Consider the following 25819-nt stretch of genomic DNA (forward strand, 5'->3'; position numbering starts at 1 on the left):
CAGCCATTATGAGCCAGGTGAACTGCCTAGGACGTCTTTTATTTAAGATGTCACCATGCAAACAGGTTTTTTTAATGCAGCTTTTCTTTTTCATTTACAGATACATTTATATGAAAACGAGACTTTTTTTTTTAAGTGTCATGTGAGTTTATTTAGATTTGTTTATTTTATTTTATTGATTTTTTACAGAGAGGAAGGGAGAGAGATAGAGAGCTAGAAACATCGATGAGAAAGAAACATTGACCAGCTGCCTCTTGCACACCCCCTACCGGGGATGTGCCCGTAACCAATGTACATGTCCTTGGCTGGAATTGAACCCGGGACCTTTCAGTCTGCAGACTGACGCTCTACCACTGAGTCAAACTGGCTTCGGCACAAGACCCTTTTTCTTAAGAGTTCTGCTTTTACTTTTTATTTGAATAATACTCCCTTCTTTTGAAAATCCGATTCATCTCTGTAGCAACCAGTTATGATAGAAGACTTCCACCAGAGCAGCGGGAACTCAGAAAAGCATGGGTCCAGTTGTCTGTATCCTGTTTGTTCTCTTCTTGGAAGTGAAGAGCAAAAATAGATGTATTTGCTTTTTAGTACAATAGTTTTTCTAAATGTGATGACAGCACAGTGATAGATTACACAGCATTAAATTATGCCTTAAGATAAAGCTACTGAGTTGTTGGTTCCTGTAAGTTTAAATTTTCTTTTAAAGAAAACTCTTAAAAAGGTAGGTGGTGGTGTGGAGCATGCCTCTGGAGATGGCTGCTTAGGTTCAGATCACACTCCTCCCCTCCCCCTCCAGCCTTCCCGCGGCAGGCACACCTGCCTACTCTGCCTCGGCTTCAAGTCTTAAAACCAGGTGATGGTGTGCCCTCTTCGTAGAGTCACTGTGAAAATAGTGCAGAGCCTGGCATGGTGCCTGCCATAGAGTGACTGGATTGCAGCCTGGGCGTTTCCACAATTCTTCTGTTGCTTTAACAACCAGGTTTGCTCATAGGTAAGGTAAAGCTCCTTAAAACTGTTTATGCTACTTTTTTAAGTTTCAACTTATTATCATCTTTATTTGGTCACACTAATTTCTAACAATGACTTGTGTTAAATATAATAGTTCTTCATAGAGCCGAAACCGGTTTGGCTCAGTGGTAGAGCCTAGGTCTGCGCACTGAAAGGTCTCAGGTTCCATTCCGGTCAAGGGCATGTACGTTGGTTGCGGGCACATCCCCGGTAAGGGGTGTGCAAGAGGCAGCTGGTTGATGTTTCTCTCTCATGGACATTTCTGGCTCTCTATCCCTCTTTCCTCCTCTCTGTAAAAAATCAATAAAATATATGTTTTAAAAAAAATAGTTCTTCATAGATACACTAACGCATCAGTCTTGGCTGCAAATGTTGATAAAGAAATACAATTAGGTATATACAGGAAATAGCCCTTTATCTCTTAAATAAAATCGCTTTGACTACGATTACTTAACTTAGTAGTTGCCAATCTAGTGCCAAAAGCTCTCAGTATACTTTTAGTTATTAGAATCATTTTCGTAATTAATCCAGATTCATTAATACCGCCCTACTGTTTGTTTCTATCATTTTCTTTAATTCATAAAACATCAATACAAAGGCCCATGACTATGAGGGATTTGTGATTGTCCCCGTATGCCCAGCTGTGCCACACTCTGAGGAGGAGCTGGGTGGTGAGGCCTCATTTGTCCCCTGGTCGGACCCAAGGAGACCCTCACACAGGCCAGGAGCCAAGAGTGTTCTGTGTCTCCTCTCATTGTTTGAATTAAAAGTATGTTAGTGCCTGGCTGGTATGGCTCAGTGGTTGAGCATGCACCCATGCACCAAGAGGTCAGCAGTTCAATCCCCAGTTATGCCCAGGTTGTGGGCTTAACCCCCAGTAGGAAGCAGCTGCTCCATGTTGATTCTCTCCCATTAATATTTCTATCTCTCTTGCTCTCTCTTCCTCTCTCTCTCTAAAAAAAAAAAAAAAAAAAAAAAAAAAAAAAATCAAAAAAACATTAAAAAAGAAAAGAGGATGTAACCCCTCTTCCATTTTCAATCTTGGTGAGGTGAAGGCAAAGAACTGATTAGCTCTGTAGCCGAATAGCCCAGGCGGAGGTCTGTGTTCTGGGCTAGATGTTGCCGTAGGAGAGGTAGCTCAGCCTGGGTCCGTGGGGAGGAAAGGCCAGAGCCTGCCTAGAAGAGGGGAGCAGCGCAGAGGAAAGGGACCGGGAAAGACGACAGATGGCTCACCTTCATCCTGAAGCAGTTTTACCCACACCTCAGCTGCTAGGAATCATTTCCCTCTGGCCTGCTCTGCCTTAGACCAATTCTGACCGTGTCCCGTTAGGCCCGTGGGTGCAGCCCAGTGTTCCCACCGCCCTTCAGCCCTTCCTGGCCATCGTCTTCACAGAACTCGCCTCTTTTCAGGATGTTTGCAGTGTCCAGATTCTCTCTCTGAACTGGAAACAACTTGCCAGGAAAGGCTCTCCTGAGCTGGTGTGGCCTGCGCCCTCGTTACCTCTATAGCAGAGTCCCAGTACCCCAGGAAGACTCGCAGATCCCTCATTCAACTCTGCAAGGGTCTTTGGAGGGAGACCCTTGAATGCGGAGAGGGTTAGAAAAGCGCTGCAGAGAATATGCCGAGTATTGTCAGAGCACGGAGGGCCAGGCTGGGGGTCAGTGTCCTCACCTCGGGCGGAATGAGGCAGTGCTGCGGCTCTAAGAAGCTATCGGGGCTTTACAGCGATGGCCTGGACAGAAAGCTGCCCTCAGGAGACCGAGCCTGCCTGTCTGAGCAATGAGCCTGCAGGGGCCGTGGAGGAAGCTGCTGATCCAGGAGCTCAAACTCAATGAAAGACATTTTAAACCTTTGTCCTAGCATTTTTTTAAATTTTTTTTTTCTGTGTGGAAGTAAGATGTTTCCATGCACAATTTAGGTTTAGCCCTTCATCCTCTGACTTCAGAGGTGAGAATGATTTCTCTTCATAGTCATTAGGGAAAAACTGTTTTCAACTCATGTCACAGAGGGCTAACTTCTGTAATATAAGAGCTGTTCTGCAAACCAGCAAGAGAAAGGTATGAGGAAAGAATTCACCGGAAATACAAGTAGCTTCAATACAGTAAGAGTGTCCCAGCGAGAGAGATTAGCATTGACACTGCACTGTGCCGGTTTTCCCCAGTAGGAATGCAGAGAGAGACCCAGCAGCTGAGGAGACACCGAGCTAGTGCATGTGGGCCACTGGCTTCTTGTCTGCTTCTAGTGGAGGTTGAACTGGTGCAGCCCCTGCACAGGCAGTCTGTCAGACTGTCACGTGAACATAACCTCGAAATTCCAATGTTAGGAATTTAACCTAGAGATAACTGCTTCATCTATGAAGCATGACATGTGCATTCTGTCACGGTTTGCAGTTGCTAAAGACTAGAAAGCCATCAGTGATTTACTAAACAATGTATGGTCATCCACACAGCGGAACATTACCCTGTTGTAGAAACAGGAGTTCCTTATGAACCGAAAGGGAACATCTGTTAGGCTGTGACATGAAAAGTGCCAGGTACCCGTGTGCATGGAATGCGGGCGTGTGTGAAAGGGGCTGGTCAGCAGGGACAGGGCTTCCTCGTGTGGTGAAGGCTTGTGTCATAATCTTGGAAGTCCATCACTAAAGCAGTCTATCCACAGACGCCTGCCCACTGTGCTCGCCTGTGGAGGTTGCCCACTTCTCTGAGTACTTCTGGCTGGATATCTTTGTGTTCTGTACTTGGCAATACTTTCTATTCTGACTGCATTCTCGGGTAGTCAGTTATCTGCATAGCACTCCTGGGTAGTTGGAGGTATGTAGGAGATGAACCTAATTCTCATTACCAGTGTCTGTCCAGTGAGGATGCTGCGTTTTGAGACCCTGGAAGTAAAACTCGGGCTTGTATCGCTTCTTCTGTTGCAGGGACAGGCGTTTGCTGCAGCCCGCCCAGGTGTGTGACATTCTGAAGGGTGTCATTCTGGTCATCTGCTTCTTCATGATGCACTATGTGGACTACTCCATGATGTACCACCTGATCAGGGGGCAGTCGGTCATCAAGCTCTACATCATCTACAACATGCTCGAGGTGAGGAGGGGCCTCGTTTTCCCCGGCCAGCCAGCCCCTCTGCCCAGCCCCCCTGCCCAGGTGTCCCGGACAGACCGCTTTCCTGCGGGCTCCAGGGAGGGTGCTTCTGGCCCTCAGGGCTTGGCCCGTCACCTGGGGCCTGTTAAAACACAGAGTCTGACTTGGAGATCGGGGTTGAGGCCAGGGAGTCTGTCTGTCTGTCTGTCTGTCTAGATCACATGTGTCAAACACAAGGCCCGTGGGCCAAATCCGGCCGGCCAGGCCTTGCAATGTGGCCCGCACCGCGCTTGTCATCACTGCACTCCGCTGTCAGTTTATGACATTGTCAGTTTATGACTGTTCAGTAAATCATTCGGCCCGCGATTTAGGCTGGATTTTAGATTTTGGCCCCTTCTCTGATTGAGTTCGACACCCCTAGTCTAGATGGTACTGTGCTGCTGGTCCTGGGACTCGTGGCAGGTTAAGCACGACCTGTGTGCAGGAAGGAAGAGCTACCTGCTGCCTGGGCAGGTTTGGGTCAGTGCCCCTTGAGAAGGTGAATTGTCATACCGCAGGGAAATTGGTTTTGCAAATTCATTGGAAACCCATGTCGTCTTTATGCTAGAACTTTAAAAATTAAGAAGAAAATGTCATATATATATGCGTGCTATAATAGATTTACATGTGTGATTGCTTTGAATTTTTCACATCAAGCAAGTAAACATATGTTTCCAAAATCTCTTAAGTACTTAACATTTTTATACAATCTTACCTCATGTTAAACTTAGAGCAGTCAGCATGTGAAAATCTTCATTTATAAAAAAAAATAATAAAGTTATAAAAAATGCTTTATTTATAGGCAGAATCTTAATAATTTTTTTAAATAGAAGCTACCCTATGTTATATAATACATTTTGAGATTCAGATTGCATATTTCTGTGGTGTTTTTTAGGAACATAGTGAGGTCTGCTATCTTAAACGAGGCAGGAAAGGGTTTTTCCTAACGGGCTGGCAGATGGGGATGTGGGCTGCTGGTCTTGCTCTCTCAGGCTGCACTGCCATGGTGCCTGAGAGCTTCCCAATTTGTCACAGACGCTGTGGCACTCGGGCCATCCTGGCTAAATAAACTCATTGACTGAGATGGTTTCCAGCCACCCCCAACTTCCTGACTCCTTGCTTCCACTTGCTTTGCCTGGTGGATAGGATGCAGTTGGTGGGTGTGGGACAAGTTTGTCAGCAGAGCACCATCCTGCTCCCCCTCCTCCTCCTCCTCTCAGAAAGAAACCCTCTTGGAGTGGCTCCTCATGCCGTAGCCCCACTGGTCTCCGTTCCTGCCTTCCTCCAGGGACTGCAGGGGACCAGGCTTCTACCTACCCCAACTTGATGTGTGCCTCCTGAGTCACAAAGCCCTCTGCAAGGTGGTATTGCTGTCACTATAAAATGGGTCAAGAAAAAGGACCCATGAATTGCTGATCAGAATGGTCCTACTACTGTTCACTCCGTGGACTGCAGTCGGCGTGGTTTACCCCTAGCGGATAAGAAGGGTCAGGCTCCCGTGCAGAGAGAAACTGCCGCACTCCCGCTTACCCTGCCCACGCTGCTGGTGGCTGAATGTCTCCAGTCCTCAGTTTCTCGTCTGAATTGGAGATACCAGGGGAATTGTGAGGGCTAAGGCAGTACATGGAAGGGCTTAGCAACAGTGCTGTCGTGTGGTGAGAGCTCCCTAAATGGTAGCTATCATTCCTTCACTTGGCAGATATTTAATTGACATTTCCTGATGCCAAGCACTACCTTAGACCCAGAAGATCCAAAGCCCAGTCTTACGGAGCTTATATTCTACAGGTGGGAGATAGACAGTAAACCAGGAGGTATTAGGAAATGCTGCATGCCGCAATGAACAAGACCAGGGCGATGCGTTACCACCTGTGGGAGCCACAGGAGACAGATGTCTGGGAAAGGCCTCTCTCAGGATGTGACATTTCATGATAGATCATCTTTTTTTTATGTATTTCATTTTATTTATCATACTATATTTATGGAGACTAGTACCTGAAAATGTCTTTTAGAAGTAAATCTGCAAATTATTCTATATAATAAAAGCCCAGCACCCATAACAGCATAATGACCAGAACGACCGCTCGACCAGTCACTATGAGGTGCATTGACCACTTCTAGGTCCCTCCCCTCTGGGGCTCGCAGGCTCCTATTGCAGGATCGTGAACAGGGAACCATGGGAAACCGAGGTGGGAGGCGGTGGCGGGGTGGGACTGAGGACTGGTGAGCAGGCAGAAGATGGCCATGATCACAGGCTAGGCCTAGGGATCCTACCCACACACAATTTCATGTGCTGGGCCTCTAGTATCCAATATAATAAATCTCAAACATTATAGCTCCTGTCGTTGGCAAATGTTAGGTATGAATAGAATGGATCAAATGATATGTTTGTCCTAAAGGATTTAAGTTTGAATCCTGAATTTGAATTTAGAGAGTTAAAGTCAGGGGAACTATGGTTTTGCTGTGTCCTCTCCCTTTGATTTCTGCCAGTATGTAGTAAGACTTTGTTCTGTTACAAACATAGCTTATTAGACAGAATCTCATTCATATAACACGAGGTTCGGAGCACTGCTGTGCCAGGGAATAAAGATGTGGCCGTGGATACTAAGTGCACAGGTTCTGCTCTTCTAGAGCTGGCCTCCCAGTGGGGCTTTAAGTGTTTATTTTGTATAAACGCAGAGCTCTCGTATTTGAGTTGCTTCTGAATTTTAGTAACATGTTTGAATGGAATAACAAGAAACATCTTTCAATCATTTTTTCTCTTTAGGTAGCAGATCGTCTGTTTTCATCGTTTGGTCAAGATATATTAGATGCTCTCTATTGGACAGCAACAGAGCCCAAAGAAAGAAAAAGAGCTCACATTGGGGTGATTCCTCACTTTTTCATGGCTGTTCTCTACGTCTGTATCCTTTTGATGTATCAGACATTCCAGCAGTCGATGAGTATTCTGCATTTTATTTGGTTAGCTGTTTCTCTGATTTAAAAGTGTGTGTGTGTGTGTGTGTATGTCCTGAGCATTGTGTGAAATACCTGCTTTTTTTGGAGAAATTAGTTATGAGTCATTGTATGTTAGCTTAAAGAGCCTCAGGTGTGCACGCTGCTGTGCGCTGCTAACAGTTCTGTTCTCCATGCAACAGGTTCTATGGAAGGCTTTTTGACTAAAAAGTATTATACATATTTTACATTTATATATATATATCTGTGTAGCTTTCTATACTTACATGGAGTTTTTTTAGTTATCTTTCTTTAAGCCTGTGGATTCTTTGTTATAACCTGGGCTTAAAATGTATATTTATCTAGGTATAAAATTTGAAATTTGTTGGGAGGAATTTTGGAGGTTTTATTCTCCCCTCTCACCCCCCTTTTAAAGCATTTTTTTTTTTGAGTTAAGGCTTCATTGCATATAAATAGTGTGTGTGTGCCCGTTCATATATATTTACACACATGTGAATGCCTGCACGTTCCGTGTGGAGTCAGATTCAATCACAGGAATGTGCCACATGGTTTTTCCATACTCTCTGAAATTGATACTTGAAAAAATCGGATTAATACTTGGAAAGTTAAGGGACTTAAATGTGAAGATTTCTATAGAGTAAAAACTTGTTCCAAGTATAATAGAATAAAAGTTACTGTTCTAATTTAAAGAAACCATTCCACGTGTAATATGAATATAATGCTGCAACTTGTGATGTCTTCAAAAAAAGACAGTGAAGAAAAATCTTAATTATCAGACATTTCTTATTGTCTTACTTGAGGCCCATTGCAGGAAGAGATTCGTGCAATAGGCCTTCCTTCCCTTGGCTTCCAGCACCGGTTTTCCTCCAGCATCCGGGACCCAGGCCTTCTCTCCGGCCAGAGTCTGCCATCTTCATCTTTGCTGCAGACTCTGGCTTGAGTCTGCCATCTTTGTCCTCGCTGCAGCACTCCACTCCTGTAGATCCCCCCCCCCACCCTCCCTCTCAAAGCAGGTATCCTGCCTTGCCTGGTCACTCTGTACCTGGAGCAGCTGGGGAGCCACCATGTTTGGCCTTCTAATTTGCATACTGACTCTGATTGGCTGTGGGCATAGAGATGGTACAGTCAATTTACATGTTTGTCTATTATTAGGTAAGATGTTCCTCATCCCCAGAAGAGCCAGAGAGAAAGATCGTGTCTAGATATTTGCTTTGTGTTTTTTCTGTTTTAGAATATAAATTATCTTAATTCAGAATGTATATTGCTAATTGTCTTCTTTCAGTATTTACCATAATTTCTATTTATCTAAGAAACTTTTTAAAGGGCCTATTTCCCAAGCATTGAGCCAAATGCCAGAGAACCAGAAAGAACAGGACTCACAGTCCACTTGAATGGTGCACCATGGTTCATTTCTGCTTTTGCTTGTTTCGTATGGTGGCGTACATTGTAATCCAGTCAAATTTGGATCACCTAATAAAAAATTACAAAGAATAAAAGACTTATGTAATACTTGACGTGAAAACATAATCACCTTTTCCCACATTATTCACTTTGAAAATTGTATAGTATTATCTGTTACTATAATATGAAAACAGACGTAAGATTTTTTCCTTGACATCACTTATTGCTAGTTTTGCATGCAATTCTTATAATGGTTCAAGCAACGACTCTCAACGTAGCATTTAACTCACACAACAAGTCCTTGCTCACTATCATGATGTCTAATAATGTGAGTATGAGGTTTTATTTTACATCTCTGAAGTTAAAGGGGTAATTTAATAGCAGTTTCTAGATCGGATAAATTATTTTTTCTAAACATTATTCTTCAGGAAGTTTATATATACTATGTCCATTTTTAAAACAGTTATAATGATAAAGATAATATTTTCTTTTACTTTTACTATTTCAGTTTGTTGAAATTAAAGGAAGTGTTTTCAAGAAGTTTGAGAAGAACAATCTTTTTCAAATGTCAAATAGTGGTATGTACAGTTAGATTCTAATTGCAGATTATGCATATTATTTTGTAGTTTATTCTAAAACTCTGTGTCACATTTCCTGTGTGTTATTGTTTTTTTTACTTAAGCTGTACTTTCTCTTACTCTCTCAACATCTTTACCAAGTTTGCTTATTATTTTGCTTATTGCAATCTCAGGATCTTTACAGTAATAAGAAATTACAAACATTTATATAGCTCCTTATCAATACTTTCAAAAACTTCTCATGAATCCAGAAATTTTTTTGCAGCAGATGATATTAATCCATGTTACACACGTGAAAACTGGAAACAGGGAAAGCAATTTGACTTGGCGAAGGCCACTAAGCTACCAAGAGCAGAATTATGACAGCCCAGGCCCCTCACAAATAAGGGCTAAAAGCTATGCTATCCTGGAGAAGGTATTGTCCCTGACTGAACAGAGTTTAGGCATTTAGGGAATACACATCTGGGAAATGCCAGCTCACTTAGAGACCGAGGTTTAGTTGTAGAATGAAAGTCTAGATCACTTGCTTAGAGTAACAGGGAAGGGTGGAAATAAGAAAAGAGAAGCCAAGACAATTGACTTGGAAGGATACCAAGGTGAAATTAAAATTATAGGGGGTCCTACATTTGAGTGGCAAGGTGAGGCCCAGAATTACTAAGATACTAGAATATTAGGGAAACGACAGTTGGATACATACAGGCCTTAAGTAAGTGATTGCACTGGCCACCCACACCCACATGGGTGTGCCAACTCATGGCAGTCATGGATTTCTTTCATTTCTTGATTACATAGTATCTTAGCCTGTAATAAGAAAATAGCTTACAAAGTGAAATGTGTAAACTAGCTCTTAGCAAGAATTTAATTATTTGCTTTTATTAAATTCATTCAGACCAAGATGAGAGAGCTTAGTAACATGATAAATATGAAGCCTTGTTGTTCCCCCTCCTCCATAAGTTCTACGTATATCTTCAGAAATGCTTTCATAATACTAACACTCTATTAGCTAAAGGATTTGTCAGGTCAGCACTTGTATACACACTATTTACAAATTGGAAGTATTCTGCTATACAAGGATTTCACATTTACCCAGCCCTGTACTTCACTCTCTGCTTCTATTTTTTAATTCTCTTCTATAAAATGAAAACAGTTGTAAGTCCCTATAATCATTGGGGGAATCTGAATCAGTCTGAGCAGACTGATGATTTGAATATTTTTTGAAGTTTGTAGAAAACTGGAATTTGCTTGCTAGAATTGTGTTGGTGAAAGAAGTAAATGGCTTACCAATGTAGCAACATCTACACTAATAGAAGAGAAATATGCAAATTGTCCGTACTCTCATGGCATCCACCATCCAATCATTAGTGAGTATGCAAATTAACCCAACAAAGATGGTGGGTTAATTTGCGTACACAGGCACCAAGCAGCTGGGGGTGGGACAGGACATAGGCGTTTCGCACTGCCCCAGCCGCTGTGGGCCTCTGGACAGGGTGGGAAGGTGGAAAAGTGGCTCCACACTAGAGAAAAGGCAGAAAGATGGCTCTGGACTGGAGCAAACACGGTGCTGGCAGCCAGGGGATTCTTACACGAATCTTCATGCATCGGGCCTCTAGTTCTGTATATAAAATAATATGTTTATTGTACAGGCACCTACATATAACATAGTTTCATGTTCTCACTAAAAGAAATAATTTTATACATACACTTATTATTATATGATTTATATGCAATATAGCTGTATTTATATGTGAAAATTTTTTTCAGATATTAAAGAGCGATTCACAAATTATGTGCTCTTGCTAATAGTGTGTCTAAGGAACATGGAACAGTTTTCTTGGAATCCAGGTAAGTAACTTTTCACAAATATAATACATGGCTTCTGATATTACTCTTTTACATGGAATAACATGTGTACGCAGAAAACTTTGCAGCATTTTAGCTGATCACTCTGGGTCTGAGCAGTCCCTGTCTCAGTAGAGGATTGGTGGGTGGGAGACGTAGCCTGTACAGTAGTCCTTGCCCCTAAAGGCACAGTGTCTCCAGGGCTGTGTTCTCCGTGGGTGGTAGGCCCTGCAGCTTCCAGGTGAGCCGTGGTTATCCAAATGCAGTCAGATTTTTACATTTTAAGGCTTCACCAGAAGAGCTGCTGCTCTTTCCTAACTTTTGTCTTTGGTTTACTGCCTATTAGCATCTTGAATAATGATAAATTAAAGAAATACAGTGTAAAGCAATAAAGTGTTACGTTTATACAGCTCTAACTGAGGCTGACAAGTTATCAGGATTCCATGAATTTTCACCATCCGTGCAGTTGGCAGACGCTCACTGCCTGTCTGCTGCGTGGCACATGTGAAAAGTGGTAGCACAGGTTAGGACTCACAGGCTTACAGAAGCAGTAGACAGGCAGTTACAGCACCGTCTGGCAATGCTGCAGTGAGCTTGGTGGGCAGTGATCCACATTTTTAGGTTTCTCAAGTAACTTAGTGCTTTCTTATGTCAGACATTTTTGTGCAACTTTGTTCTGAAGAAGTGAGATCATGCTTTACATTTTATTTATTACCTGAGTGCCATGCATGTTATAGGCATTTAATAACTTCTTGTTAATTTATTTTGATTCATTGCTAGTTTTCAGGTACCTGTGAAAAATCAGAAACAGATATAAAATGAGATCTATGTCCAGAAGTTATTTTCTTGTTGAAATCATAAAATCAGGTCCCCGATTCCCCCAACCTTAGCCTGATGTCAGACTCACTAAGACTGCTCTGCACTGCCCGTCAGCAAGGGGAGCCCCAGCGCCAGTGTCTCGGCCCCTCACTGCAGCTGCCTGGGTCCGCAGTTGCTTGTCAGTGTCTCTAACTTTCTTCTTGCCCAGTCCCATTCTTATACCCTTCTTCGAGGTCTTAGGGGTTTATCTGTTTGCAGTTTTGTTTTGCTTTTATCAAGTACTTGGTACTAAATTGACATTTTTATACATGTGAAAGTGAGCAAATTGGACAAATTACATCTGCATGACAGTTAAATAGATGATTGAGCAGTATCTTTAATCACAATGATCGGAGAGAGGAAATTGTTCAGTTGACTTCAGCACATGTCCCTACTAGCTGTTTACTGTCCCCCGAGGCAGCTCTGGAATCAGGGCTTTGTAATGAGCCTGCTTACTGAGCCACCCACCCGTGGTCCTGCTGGCTCCAGGCAGGGAGGTCGAGGCTCTGTCACACCGGATCCTCCCAGAAGTGCTTGATACAGGGAAAGTGCAGAATAAACATCTGTAAATGAGTTAGCCCTTCACTTGGTAAAATATGGCTCCTTTGATAATTTATTGAATGCTAGTTCTGTCTCTTACTATCATTTATTGAAAACATTGCAGTTTTGCACAGTGAATTTTGGATTTCTGTGATAGCCTGTGATATTGGATTCTATTTGTATTAAGTAGTTTGTCTTTTTTTCCCTGTACTTTATAGATCATCTCTGGGTGTTATTTCCAGATGTCTGTATGGTGATTGCATCAGAAATTGCTGTGGATATTGTAAAACATGCCTTTATCACTAAGTTCAACGACATTACTGCAGATGTATGTATTTTCCTAAGCAATTTAGTGTTTGATGTTCACTTCTACTTAATATTATACAGTTGTAAAAGAACAAGTTTAGATTTATTGCATTTATGAAGATAATAGAAGAGTACTGCTACTGCAAAGTTAGAATTATATTTTAAGTTTTTAAAGATTATTACACAACTGAAACTAAAACATAATTCTGGTTCCACACTTTTGGGTGGAGGTGTGAATTGACTAGTAGTTGAGATCAAAATCATCATAAACTGTTAATCTGTCATCACCTGTTTACTTAAACTTTTAAAAATCACATTGTTTTTATTAAAACATTAGGCTTTCAAAACTCAATTTTATATCTTACTCAGCATCTATTTTCTAAGAAGTCAGCATCATTATTATTAGGTAAATAGTAATATTAATTTTTAAACTGTTTATTTAAAATTTCCAAATTATTATATATGTTACACTATTTAAAATAGCCACTATTTGCCGAAACCAGTTTGGCTCAGTGGTAGAGCGTCGGTCTGCGGACTGAAAGATTCCAGGTTCGATTCCAGTCAGGGGCATGTACATTGGTTGCGGACACATCCCTGGTAGAGGGTGTGCAAGAGGCAGCTGGTTGATGTTTCTCTCTCATCGACGTTTCTAGCTCTCTATCTCTCTCCCTTCCCCCTCTCTGTAAAATATCAATAAAATATATTAATAAATAAATAAATAAATAAATAAATAAATAAAATAGCCACTATTCCCAAAACTCTAAACTCTCAGGACTATAATCATTGAGTATTTACCTCTCCTTTTTTTTTTTTTTAAATTTAATTCTCACCCAAGGATATTCTTTCTTCATTGATTTTAGAGAGAGGGGAAGGGACTGAGAGAGAAAGAGACAAATATCAATATGAGAGAGAAACATTGATCAGTTGCCTTCTGAATATGCCCCGACCGGGCAGTGAGCCTGCAGCCTTTTGTTGTATAGGATGACACTCCAACCAACTGAGCCACCCAGCCCAGGGTTAGTGTTTATCTCTCTCAAGAGAAGCCTTTAAAAGGTTTGTGAGCATAACAGTTGGGGGACGTGAAGCTGTTTACTCTTGTTGTAGGAAAACATAGAGAAACACTACCCAGATGTCTGCTTGGCTACTAAGACCTTTTTACTGGTTAATTATTAAACATATTAATCTGCAAAGTATAAGTCTTCCCACTTTAGATATTTACACTATATTACTTAATATTGTAATCTTATTTGTTTTTAGGTCTACAGTGAATATAGAGCCAGCCTTGCCTTTGACCTTGTTAGTAGTCGACAGAAAAATGTGAGTATTGTATCAAAGACAGAATCTGAAATTAACTGACAGTGGTTTAATTTAGCTCGAAATACTGGTAAAGAGAATGCTACATCAACTTAAACTTATTTCTGTTCTTGACAGTAAATTTTTACAAATTAATAAAAATAATACTAATACTTAACATAAACATAGTATGATTTTTGCAGCTTTATAACAGTAATACAACTTTGTATTTAAAACTTCTTATGAACGTTTAAATTTCCATTTCATTTTGCTAACTTACATAATAGGTGCCAGGTGCCTCGTAACCTCACCTGTTTAGAGAATGTGCTGGTGATGTGTGAATAGTGCTTTATACACATGCTTTAAGTCCCATGAACCCTTCTTCTCTGTCTAGGCATACACTGACTACAGCGACTCTGTGGCACGGAGGATGGGGTTCATTCCTCTCCCACTAGCTGTTTTAGTAAGTCTGTATTTTTTTTAAATGATTCAATGACTATCATTATAGAATATTAATCAGATTTTCAATAACTTTGTTTCAAAAGGATGATATAAAAATGAAAGGTAAATTGACTTGGAGGAAATTTGTTATCCTTTTGGCATCTGAGTCATCCAATAGATAGTGATATCAGGAACTGTTTTTACAAAATGGCTTTTCTAACAATGAGGATACTCTTGCTATTCATTTGGCAAAGTTTTTTTATGAAAATACTTGGTGGAAGGGGTGGGTGTGGCAAGTGTAACATATGTTGGATGAAGTGTAAGTTGGTCTAGCATCTCGAAAGGGGCAATTTGACAATTTAATGGAGTAATTCCAGTTCTAGGAATTTATTCTAAGGAAATAGCTGTAAAAGGCACATAATGATTTATAGGCAAAGTTACACATTATAGTGGCATTTATAGCAAAAACCTGGAAACAAATGAAGTAGATTAAATTATAAAATGTTCAAATGGAGCATATTCTGTATTCATTTTCTGAAGTTTTAACAATGAAATTTTCTAGTCTTATCTTCGGGAATTATAAGTATTTTAAATAATAGCACTGAAATTTACTGAACCCATTAAAAATGTCATCAAGTTTATATCTGAATGAATTGCTCAGGACAGCCTTGTAAACAGTTACTGGCCATGTCAGGCTCCATAATGTTCATTAAGAAGGCTGACTGGCTGCACTCGTACTTCATTATATTCCTTATTGGCTACCTGTTCTCACATCTAAACAAAGGCAGCCAACTTTTTGCTAGAGGTCACCTGGAGTTCTTGCTTAATGCAGAGTCACGGAGTCACCTAACAGGTGGAGAGAGAAGCTGTAGGTCTTACCAGCTGTATGTTACACAAGCTTGTCTGGTTGATGATCAATAGAGTTCATGTTATTTAAATTTCAGTACAACTCTCCAGATAACCACATCCTAAATGTTTTCAATTATCTAGGTAGTTTATTGTATAGTAATATAGTGGGTTTTTTTTGCTTGGGAAATGAACTCCTAGAATTTTAGAAAATGGAGGATTCTAAAGAGTAAAATAATTATTTGTTAAACATTTAAGAGGTTGATAAAATAGAATATTGAATTTCTCTACACTAGTCTTCTACAATTAGAAACATGATATACAGTGTGAGGATAAACCTAGTTAGCCAAACTAATTATTACCTGACTGATTATTATTTTTATTAAAGATTGGTTAGATGATTATATTTGAATATGGCTCTGCTTTGCTAAATAATAACTATCAAGTAACTTATTACCAAAAAACTCTATTCATGATTAGTATGGGTTTTTTAATTTGGTATTTAAAGGTTTGTTTTTGTTTTTCTTTAAATGAGTTTTTATGACTGTTATACCAAAAGATTTAAGCTTACTGAATAGTTAACAAACGCTACTGGAAAGCCTGCATTTTTGCAGCAGGTTATGCAGTGATCCAGTGGGCAGGGTTTGCAGGCTTCTCTCACAGACCTCCAGTTTCAGAGCTCTGAGGAACCTACCGAGGCCTTAGGAATCAGTTCTTTAAGGCCTAAGAGAGGCAGTGCTTACTTACAAACTTATTAACATAGGTTCTCAAGTGAATTCATACCCCAAAAAAGTAAATCATGTATGAAAGTCTCATGGAAATGAAGCTTTGAATGAATGTATCTTAAAGTTGCCTGCTATTCTACACTAATAAAAGAGAAAGATGCAAATTGACCATACCTTTGCAACACCCACCAGCCAATCAGAAGTGAGTATGCAAATTAACCCAAGAAAGATGGCAGATTAATTTGCATACACAGGAGCTGAGAGGCCAGACGCAGAACAGAGTGCCTGTGTTGTTGCCATGACGATGATACAGGCATTCCTCACTGCCCCAGCTGCTCTGGGCCTCTGGGCAGCATGGGAAGGTGGAAAGGTGACTCTGGGCTGGAGCAAAGGCAGAAAGGCGGCTCCAGTCCAAGTGAAGGTGGTGCCAGCAGCCAGGGGAAGGAAGGCCCATTCTTGCATGAATCTTTGTGCATCGGGCCTCTATTATACTAAATAAAAATGAAGTCCTTTAAACCTTGAATGTGATCATTGGCAAAACTTTCTTATAAAATAATAAAATCCTAGAGCCAAATTAGCTTCCATCACAGCTGTTTGAACAGCAGGTTGTTCCTCATTAGAGGAAGTGATGAGGATTTCTTTGTCACTTTCTCATAACGAAACTTTATAGAACATGTGACAGTCCATCCCTCTGTGTCCTCCCAATTGTTCTTTTATTGGCGGAATTTTAAAGATACATTTAAATGTATTTTATGATGTTTATTTTAAGGCACCCTAATAAACTCTTTTAGATGGTAATAACTTAACATTATTAGATAAGGTCTGTTGTTCTCCCTAACTTCCCATTTCCATGAAGCAGTCCCCCCAGGCCCTAGTACAGTCTCCTTGCTATCTGAACATAGAGTGTTTCTATGAAACCTCTCAGGCCTAAATAGCGTAACCAAAGAAGCAGCTGACATTAATTTATGTGTTTATTTTGTTCACCATGATGATCAAAATGCTTAATTATGTCCACTTCTACACTTAATGTAAACTCCCTTCTGAGCTCCTCTGCCTCTAAGGACACAGGATACACAAAGTGAAGATAGAGCCCAGATGCTCCCAGACACAGGGCTCCGCTGTGGTGGCCCAATGCTTAGATGCTGATGTGGTTCCCTGGGAGCTTGGTGGCCACTCTTGTTGCTCAGGGTGTGAGCTGTGCCTGTGTCAGCTCCCTGCACATCAAATGCTTTTTATAGTAAAAGCAAAAATTACCTTTGGATTTCTTCCGGTTAGTGAAAACAAGTACCAACGTGGTCCTTTTGAAAAGCGGAGAATGCCTGTATACAGGCACATTTTCTGCCAAAGCTATAGTAGCTGAGTGTTTTGCAGGATGGACCCCACCACATTTGCTCAGCAGGCTTCCCAGGACCAAGATTTACTGCTTTATCTCTGTGAGATAAAAAAGAAAATGGTTGTTTAACCACAGCTATCCAAAAATATAATTTTGAATAGCTTAAAGAAAATTTTCAGACAAATTTTTCAAACTTTACATAACTGATTTCACAGTAGTATTTAGTTCTTTTAAAAAAAAGTTCCTTTTTTCTCTCACTGATCCCTCAGAGTCATTGAGGATTCTTAAAAAGAGTCAGAGGACAAAACACAAAAAAAGCAAGAAAAATGGAAATGCCCTCGCAATGGATCTAGCTAGCTGTAGCAGGGACACATACAGCATGATGAATCTATTTGTATTTTCCAGAATAATTTTTCATAATAAAAATCACCCGATTTGCTTCTCTATTAGGGCCAGGCAAACGTGTCATTTAAGAATTAGGTGCAGTGTCAACAATTGGCATTAGTTACAGCATTCTAGATTTGCCTGAACCACCCAGATCTACCACAAAAGGTTTCACAAGCTGCCAGTTTGTTAGAAATCGACAGATTTAGAACGCCTGTTTGGATTTAGACAGGCCACAGGTGTGTGCCTCAAGTGTTAAAATCAGTATAGATGACTTTATTTAAATATGAACTAATAACTCTATGGTTGTGTGTTTTGTTTGTGTGTTTTTGTTGTTTTGGTCTGTTTCTGGCTAGCTCATCAGAGTTGTAACAAGCTCAATTAAAGTTCAAGGAATCCTGTCTTATGCCTGTGTCATACTCTTCTATTTTGGGTAAGATAAACTATTCTTGAATATGTTTTTGGTTACACAGTAAAGCATAAATGCAAGATATAATCAAGTCATACTACACCCATTCTAACTGTCCTGGGCCCCATAACAGCTTGTACTCCAATATGTTTGTGACTCAGTTAAGCTCTGGTTCAATTAAATTGCTGTTTGCTAGTAGTATTAATTGCACTTTAGATTTTATTTTAATCATTTACTTAAAGCTCTTTTTACTTACAAGTGAAGTTTTACCTGTATTTTATAAAATGAAATCTGCCATTGCATTCAGACATTTCTCTATGCACAAAAACCTTTTTGAATTTCTATTGTATTTGCCACTTGAATGGTTTAGCACAGTGGTCGGCAAACTGCGGCTCACGAACCACATGTGGCTCTTTGGCCCCTTGAGTGTGGCTCTTCCACAAAATACCACATGCAGACGCACATGTACAGTGCGATTGAATCTTCGTGGCCCATACACAAAAGTCAGTTTTCGGCTCTCAAAAGAAATTTCTATCGTACTGTTGATATTTGACTCTATAAACTAATGAGTTTGCCAACCACTGGTTTAGCATACTCGAGGCCTATGTCATAGAAACCTACAGAAGATGCAGAAATGTAGTTTTCTGCCTGTGACTGGCTGAATTTTTATTTGCAAATTTGTTGGTCTTGCATGGCTTACACTCTGGTTGGGGAAGAGAAATGGTAAGAAAATAACAATATGAACAGACGTTTTTGTCTCTGTTAGTTTTCTCAAGAAGTGAATTTATGATAGCAGCCCAGCCCAGCTTTAGGTTTACTTATCCAGAAAGAGAAAGGGACCCTGCACTGGCTTCAGTGGAGCACGAGGAGTTATGCTGCGGGTGTCCGTCTGGGAGACAGTCAGAACTGAGTATCTCCAGGAGGAAAGGGAGAGACCACACAGGACAGTAGTAACCTCAGCCCTAGATTTGCTCAGAAGCATCCCCTGGGCTGAGGTCTGCTTCCCAACCGGAACTGTTTTGTTTCCCACTTGTGTCTCCTACCTTGTCCCTGCCCGGTGCCTGGCACGTGGCAGGTGCCCGGAAGCTCCTGCTGCTGGAGCATAGCATCTGTCACTTGTCATCGTCTCAGGAGCATCATGAGTCAGGAACATGCTTCCAGACTCATGCTTTGGGCAGCTCGTGGCCCTGCCTTCATGGGTCCTCTGCTCAGCGCTCCCCAATGAGCAGCGCTCGGGCTGCTCCCAGTGCTGGTCTAGGGACCAACCGAAAAGAACACAAGGACCTGCCTTTGTGTCCTAAGCTCCAGAGGGAAAGTAGGCAACTATCAGAAAGACAGTTTGCTGTGAAGTGACCGTTGGTGGCAAGCGTCAGGAAGAAAAGCATGGCAGTGTGTGGACGGAGAGCCACAGAGGAGGCTGCCCTGGAGAGAGAGCCGGGCCTCTCTGTCAGGCGGATGGAGTAAGGGGAAGGCCAGGCAGGCTCAGACAGGGCACACAGTGCAGGCCTGATGCCAGGAGCACACAGGAGAGGACGCGGCAGCCCTGGCATCAGGCACCTGGGAGGTCCTGTGCAGAAGAAAGCGCCACTTCCCTTGGCTTCTTGCCAGGACCACCCGGCTGCTGGGCAGGGAGGGGATGGAAGGGGAGAGAGGAGAAGCAAAAGCCGGCTGGGTCAGGAGGTACTGTTACTGTCCTTTCTGGCCCGTGGCTGTAGCTGGAATTGAGGGGGATTTGTCAGCTAGGGGCATATTTTGCAAGTGGAGCTGGACAGGACTGGTGGAGGGATTGATGGGAGGGGGATGAAAAGAATCAAATGTGAGTACAGAGTTTAGAGCCAAGCAGTTAGGGCTATGGAATTGCCACCTACTGTGACGGGGAAGCCTGTGACATAAATATATGTGGGTTAGAGCTGGAATCGAGAGTTCTGGGTTCGGATCTCATAAGTTAGACATCCCCAGGCAGCTGGCCAAGGAGCTCTGAGGCGCGAGGTGGGAGCATTCTCTCCTGGTGTAGAGTCCACAGGGGATGCCAGGCCCCACCACACACACACACACACACACACACACACCCACCTGAGACCTCCTATCATTGCCAGGTTTCATCTCAGACGTCAGAAACAGCGGCCACTTCCTCACCCCCTTCACAGGGCAGTGAGGTCCTGGGTGCTCACTGGGCCATGTAAGGCCCCGTACATGAGGAGATTCCAATAGGAAGAGGGGGTTTTTTTGTGTATGTTTTTTTTTCTCTCCAGATTTTTTTTTTTTGGTGCCAGATTTGTATCAAGTACCTGAAAATGTTACATACCTTTGATATAGAAATCTGACTTCTGTAGTTATAGCTGTCTAGGAATTTATTTTGAGGAAATACAGATTTAATGTAAGTTTCTTAATCGGGAACTTTTTAATAGAAGAAAAATACTTAATCTAAATATCCAGAAACTAGGGGCTATGAGGGGGCTTTGTTCTATGATAACCCACACAGCACAATAACCAGGCCCGTTAAAATAGTGTCCCTGGGGAACGTTAACTGATAGGGGGAAATAGTCATCATATGCTGTTTATGTAAAACAGCAATGATGATAATGAAATAACAGGATCGTTGACGTTTCTGCGTGCCTGGCGCCGCTCTGAGCACCTCATCTAAGGCAGCTCCTCTGGAGACAGGTTGAGAGACTCAGGGTTCACGCAGCTTCTAGGCAGTGGAGTCAGGTGTGAACTCAAACTCTTGGACCCCAGGTCTGTGCTCTGACTCCACACTCCAGCCCCTCCTGCTTCATAGCCCCATTTCAAACAGCGAAAAAGTACAAACCGATGTGTATGCACAGCAGCATGGGGAAAGGGATGCGGCAGGTGTCCCAGGGGTCAATGCTAGAGCGTGGAGCTATGTTAATTTATATATATATATATATATATTTGTTCATCTGTAGCTACTAAATGCATTTGTTTTGTAGTAAGAGAAAAAAATTAAATCATTTGGAAGGTGAATATAGGAAGAAAATAAGTGTTAGTCAGAAGGTATAACTTTTAAGTGTTATGACTTCTTACATGAGAAGTAGGCATTTACCCTAGGTTCCCCCGTGACGGGGAAACCTGGGCGTGGCACTAGGCCCTCGTTGTGGGATGTCTCAGACTCGGGCCTCGACTCCCAGATCCTCTATTCACCTGGTGGTGGGTGGCATGCCTCATGATTGAGATGAGTTCCAACAGTGGTCGTTTGTCTTTCTCTGCGTTTAGGTTGATATCCCTGAAAGTACTGAATAGCATTGTGCTGCTGGGGAAGTCATGCCAATACGTGAAGGAGGCCAAAATGGAAGAGAAGCTCTTTGACCCTCCCCCTGCCAGCACTCCCGGCAAACCGTCCAGCAAACCACAGAGCAAGTGCAAACCCTCCCAAGGTAGGCGGGGCCTTCCCATCGCTTCTCTGCGTCGTCTTCAGGAGAGTTACTGTCTTCTCTCTCCCTGTAGCAAATCACTGCCCTGCACGTGCAGCAGTGCTTTCAGGGTCTGACTTCATTTTATTAGTTGTTATTGCTAACGTTTCTCTTTAGATCTCATCACAGATGCACCCCATGCAGTGCTCTGAGTTTTTACATTCAGTAGATCATCAGTGAGCACCTGCTACTCAGGTTAGCAAACAGAAATGGTGTGGCCTCTGTGTTCTGTTATACATCACTAGTGACTCGGTGCATGGATTCGTACACATTGGAAGGAAATTAATTAGAAGGTGGCCAGTTGGGCAGGGCTGTGCGAGATGGGCCAGACACACCCTGTGGCCAACCTCCCATGGTCCTTTCCCGGTGTCTGCAGAGTGAGTGGGATCACTCGGGCAGGTGGGGTCCCTCAGCCTGGCCTGCAGGGTCCCTTAGCCTGGCCTGCAAGTTTGGGCCAAAACCAACTCTCTGACATCCCCTGAGGGGTCCCAGAGTGTGAGAGGGCACTCTGCAAAGTTGCTGTCCTACACGTTGTGGAACGCAAATGCAAGTGTGCAGTAAACCGGATTCGGGCCGACAGTGCCCCAGCAACAACATAACCCACGGCCAAAGGTAGAATCGCTTGGCTCCATGAGGAATCGGGCTCCCTCCTCTCTGGTTTTGGGGTGTGTCACCTGAGAACTGCTGCTGCCAAGTCACTGCAGCTTGGCAGCTCCTGCGTTGAACATCTGCCCTTTGGTGGTCAGTGCATATCGTAGTGACTGGTCGGAGAGACACTTAGCATATTAGCCTTTTATATATATAGATGGCTGCTTCTGCAATGTGCTGTTTGGTTATCATTGCACTTTTGTACAGTACTGCGATATTGGTAAGCTCATCTGTAGTAAACATTTGGAGGAAATCCTCTTCTAACTAAAGGCCCTGTTTTTCCACAGAAGAAACCCTATCCGCCTCAGTCACCAGCCAGCCTAGCCATCAGAAGGAAAATGTCATACCGTTACTCGTGACAAGCAATTCCGACCAGTTCCTAACAACCCCAGACGGTGAAGAGAAGGACATAACGCAGGAAAACTCTGAACTGAAGCACAGGTCCGCAAAGAAAGATCTGTTGGACATAGACAGGTTCACAATTTGCGGAAACCGAATTGACTGAACTCTGCGGCTCCCTGTGCCCAGCGCCGAGGCCTGAGGCAGCCACGGTGCCGCCGGGGCGGACAGGTGCAAAACGTGGCACTTAATATATTTATTTAAAACTTAAATTATTAACAGAAAGCAAATCTGAGCAGCTTTCTTCCAGTCATGTGGCCTGGTTGAAGGTCAGGTCACAGAACAGCAGTGACCTCCAGCCTGGATAGCGGTGGGAACCCCTCTTCCCTCGAGAAGCAGCCGTCCCTCCGGCCTGATGGGGACAGCCTCGGATCACTTCAGCTCGGCCCGTCTGTGCTTCCAGAACATCGGCTCTGACCTCCGGCCTCTGCAATGGAAGGGATCTACCTGGGAAACGGAAGCTTTCCCCGAGATGTGACCTGCCCTGCCCCACACTAGTTCCACAGACAATTTCAAACTGCTTCATCTGCCAAAGCATTTAGAAAAGTAATTACACTTAAGTCGAGACGAATATTCTCACCACAGAATAATCCTGGAAGATGTATCTGAATTAATCAGAATAAAAGGCTACCTTAAATAAGACATGATGAAGGGTAGTCAGTTTGCCTATTTAAAAAATGTTAACTAATGAAGGTTATGCATCACTGAGACTATGTTTTATAATTTTTTCAGTTTACTCTTCAAAGCGAAATGTGAGCCGTGTATTGTTTAATTGCAGTGGGTGAAATAGAAATTATCTTACAAAGACGTACTTTTTATACTGAAAAAGGCAGAGCAGGGGTAACTTTACTGTACAGATAACTGGTTTCACTTTAAAACTAATTGCTTCATCAATTGTTACAGATAAATGGATTTGGTGTTGAATCGGCTAAAGAACTGTACAAAATTCAAAGGTGTCAACCCGTAACTGAGATCTTTAAGTAACAGTTTTAAAGGAAATAAGTGGATTGACAGCTGTCCTGCTCCGGCTTATCACGTGCTTTAGCCTTTCTGTCTGCAGTGCCTGCGCCTGGGGCTGGGGCTGGTCTGTGTCCCGTGGGAGCACCCGTGGGGGAGGAAGCCAGTGGGGTGTGGTGGTTGACTTGGTGTGGGGACGAGTCTGTGTGTAGATGTTAGGAACAGCAACCAAGAGGTGCTTTTTGGTTGTTTGAGGTAAAGAGTCCATTTCTGCTTACCTATCAGTTTGTGGCCGGCCTCATAGGACAAGCTGTTTCCCACCACGTTTTAGTTTGAGAAACCTTCCTGCGTCTTTATAAGAATTCTGCAACCTCTAATTTCAGCATCCAAATGTCACTGTTCCTCTGACCTTTTCATTCTGAAGTTCTGCTCCTGTGCTGCTATTTCAGGCACACGATGTGCGGAGATAAATTTGAGGGGGTTTGTCTGGTTCCTGGGTGAGACGTAAAGCTAGCTTGAATACTTTGGCTTTTCATTTGACATACAAGTGAATTTTAACGTTTTGCATTAAGTGAAGAAATCTGAAGGTTAATGTTCACGTGGGATAAAGGGAAACTGTACAGAAATGCTTTTGTGAGGCCTCAAAGTACTTCATGTTAAAAATGAAAAGACTTTTAAGTTGCTTTCTGTGTGTTTCAATGAAGCACCATTTTTAAATTACTTTTTATTCTCCACCAAAAAAAACACTGTCCACAATGAATAGGAATAGTTTGGGGGGAAACTTTGCCAAACAGAGCCCTAATCAGCGCAAGAATATGACAGAGGTGTATCTTTCACTTTAGCGCGAATTTTTCTGTTACTGTGCTGTCAATTCCGCCAGATTCTAATTTCCTCTGCAGGATATGTTGGGAGTTCGGAATGATGTTCATTTCTTCTTCAGTCAAAATGGCATTCGGTACTAATTTTATAAATGCATCTTGTGTGAAACTCAATAAATTCAATTTTGTAATCTTTTTTAAAAAGGTCACTGAATTTATTTTCATGATGTTTACTGTTATATTTGGTAGAGTGAATTTATTTCTAACTTACAAGTGGCAGGACTACCTAATTTGAATTATTCTTTTGGTCATAATGGTCGCAAAATGTTTGAATCTTGTCTTTAGGAAACAAAAGGCTGAGACTCGATTATAGACCATTTAATACCTGTCAATACATGAAGGGACCTGCATTTTACAAGTGTTTTGAATGTCACACAATATGCTTTTCACATCTGGGAGTTAAGTTCAAGACAGGACTTTGGGTCGGCTGACAACCTATGAACCAGGAGGTCATGGTTCGATTCCCAAGGCACATGCCCAGGTTACTGCCTCGATTCCTACCCAGTAGAGGGTGTACAGGAGGCAGCCAATCAATGATTATTTCTCATCATTGATGTTTCTATCTCTCCCTCACCCTTCCTCTCTGAAATCAATAAAAATATATTTTTTTAAAAAGACAGTATTTTGGTTTTTAAAATAATCTCAGCCACAACATAGGTCAGACTCTTACTAGCTTTCCTTTGGAGTTGAAATGTAACAGGGTCATTCAGGAGCTTGTCCAGATCTTCTTGGTACTTGGTACTTTGTATCTTGTCTAGCATGTGGATGTTGTACTCTTTACACATGGAAGAACCTTGTTATCATTAGATCCTCAAAAACGTCCCTTCTGCTCTCTTTCGGTGACTCAGCAGAAGCACACACTTCACAAAATAATCTAAAATCACTGCATTGTGAAATGTCTCAGCTTTATTTTTTCTTTCAGTGGAGATTTGTTAGTCGCCTGTGTGTCAGGACTATAGAATGCTGTGATCAGCAGTGGACAAAGCCCCTGCCCTCCTGGGGGAGGCCCGTAGCAAACGCGTCCGCGAACTAGTGTGCTGGAGACAGCTAAGCCCAGGTCATCTCCGAGCGACTTCATTCTGAAGTAAATCCAGCTGTCTAACATTTTCATGTAAGTTAAGTCTTATTTTTTTCCTATTGAATTTGCTTAAAATAAGATAGTTGAACAGCAGTTTCAAGTGCCTCTATAAAGTATACAGAGAAAGAAGAAAATGCTCCTTTACTGAAGACCCTTGTTATCCATACAGACAGAGTGCTAGCTGGGAACCGAACTGTCCAACTGGGAACTGCTTTCCCGAGCCCGTCCTGCTATTCCACGTGGCCAAGGGACTGATCCTCATGGAGGGGTGGACGTTGATGGGGTATATGCCATGCCATTTCAGGTGCCTTTCCCTTCTCTCCGCTTCCCACCAGCTGGAACCCAGAGGTGTGCCCTCGGCCAGCCATGCAGACAAATGTTTGGCGCTCTCAGCA

The 25819-nt window shown here is 42.3% G+C and overlaps 1 protein-coding gene across 1 annotated transcript in view; it reads left to right on the forward strand.

Annotated features, from left to right (window-relative positions):
* Positions 1-24963, forward strand: part of TAPT1 (transmembrane anterior posterior transformation 1) — a 56673-nt gene extending 31710 nt beyond the window's left edge. Inside the window, exons 4-14 of the mRNA XM_084872103.1 lie at positions 3930-4092; positions 6893-7028; positions 8712-8809; positions 8990-9059; positions 10821-10901; positions 12515-12624; positions 13860-13919; positions 14290-14358; positions 17981-18057; positions 21268-21428; positions 22400-24963. Coding sequence (XP_084728229.1) covers positions 3930-4092; positions 6893-7028; positions 8712-8809; positions 8990-9059; positions 10821-10901; positions 12515-12624; positions 13860-13919; positions 14290-14358; positions 17981-18057; positions 21268-21428; positions 22400-22617 — 1243 coding nt within the window. The 3' untranslated portion in view covers positions 22618-24963. The remainder of the gene's footprint in view (positions 1-3929; positions 4093-6892; positions 7029-8711; positions 8810-8989; positions 9060-10820; positions 10902-12514; positions 12625-13859; positions 13920-14289; positions 14359-17980; positions 18058-21267; positions 21429-22399) is intronic.
* The last annotated feature ends 856 nt before the right edge of the window (positions 24964-25819 follow it).

This window comes from Pipistrellus hanaki, assembly GCF_964339955.1.
Source record: "Pipistrellus hanaki genome assembly, chromosome: 1".
Lineage (NCBI taxonomy): Eukaryota > Metazoa > Chordata > Mammalia > Chiroptera > Vespertilionidae > Pipistrellus > Pipistrellus hanaki.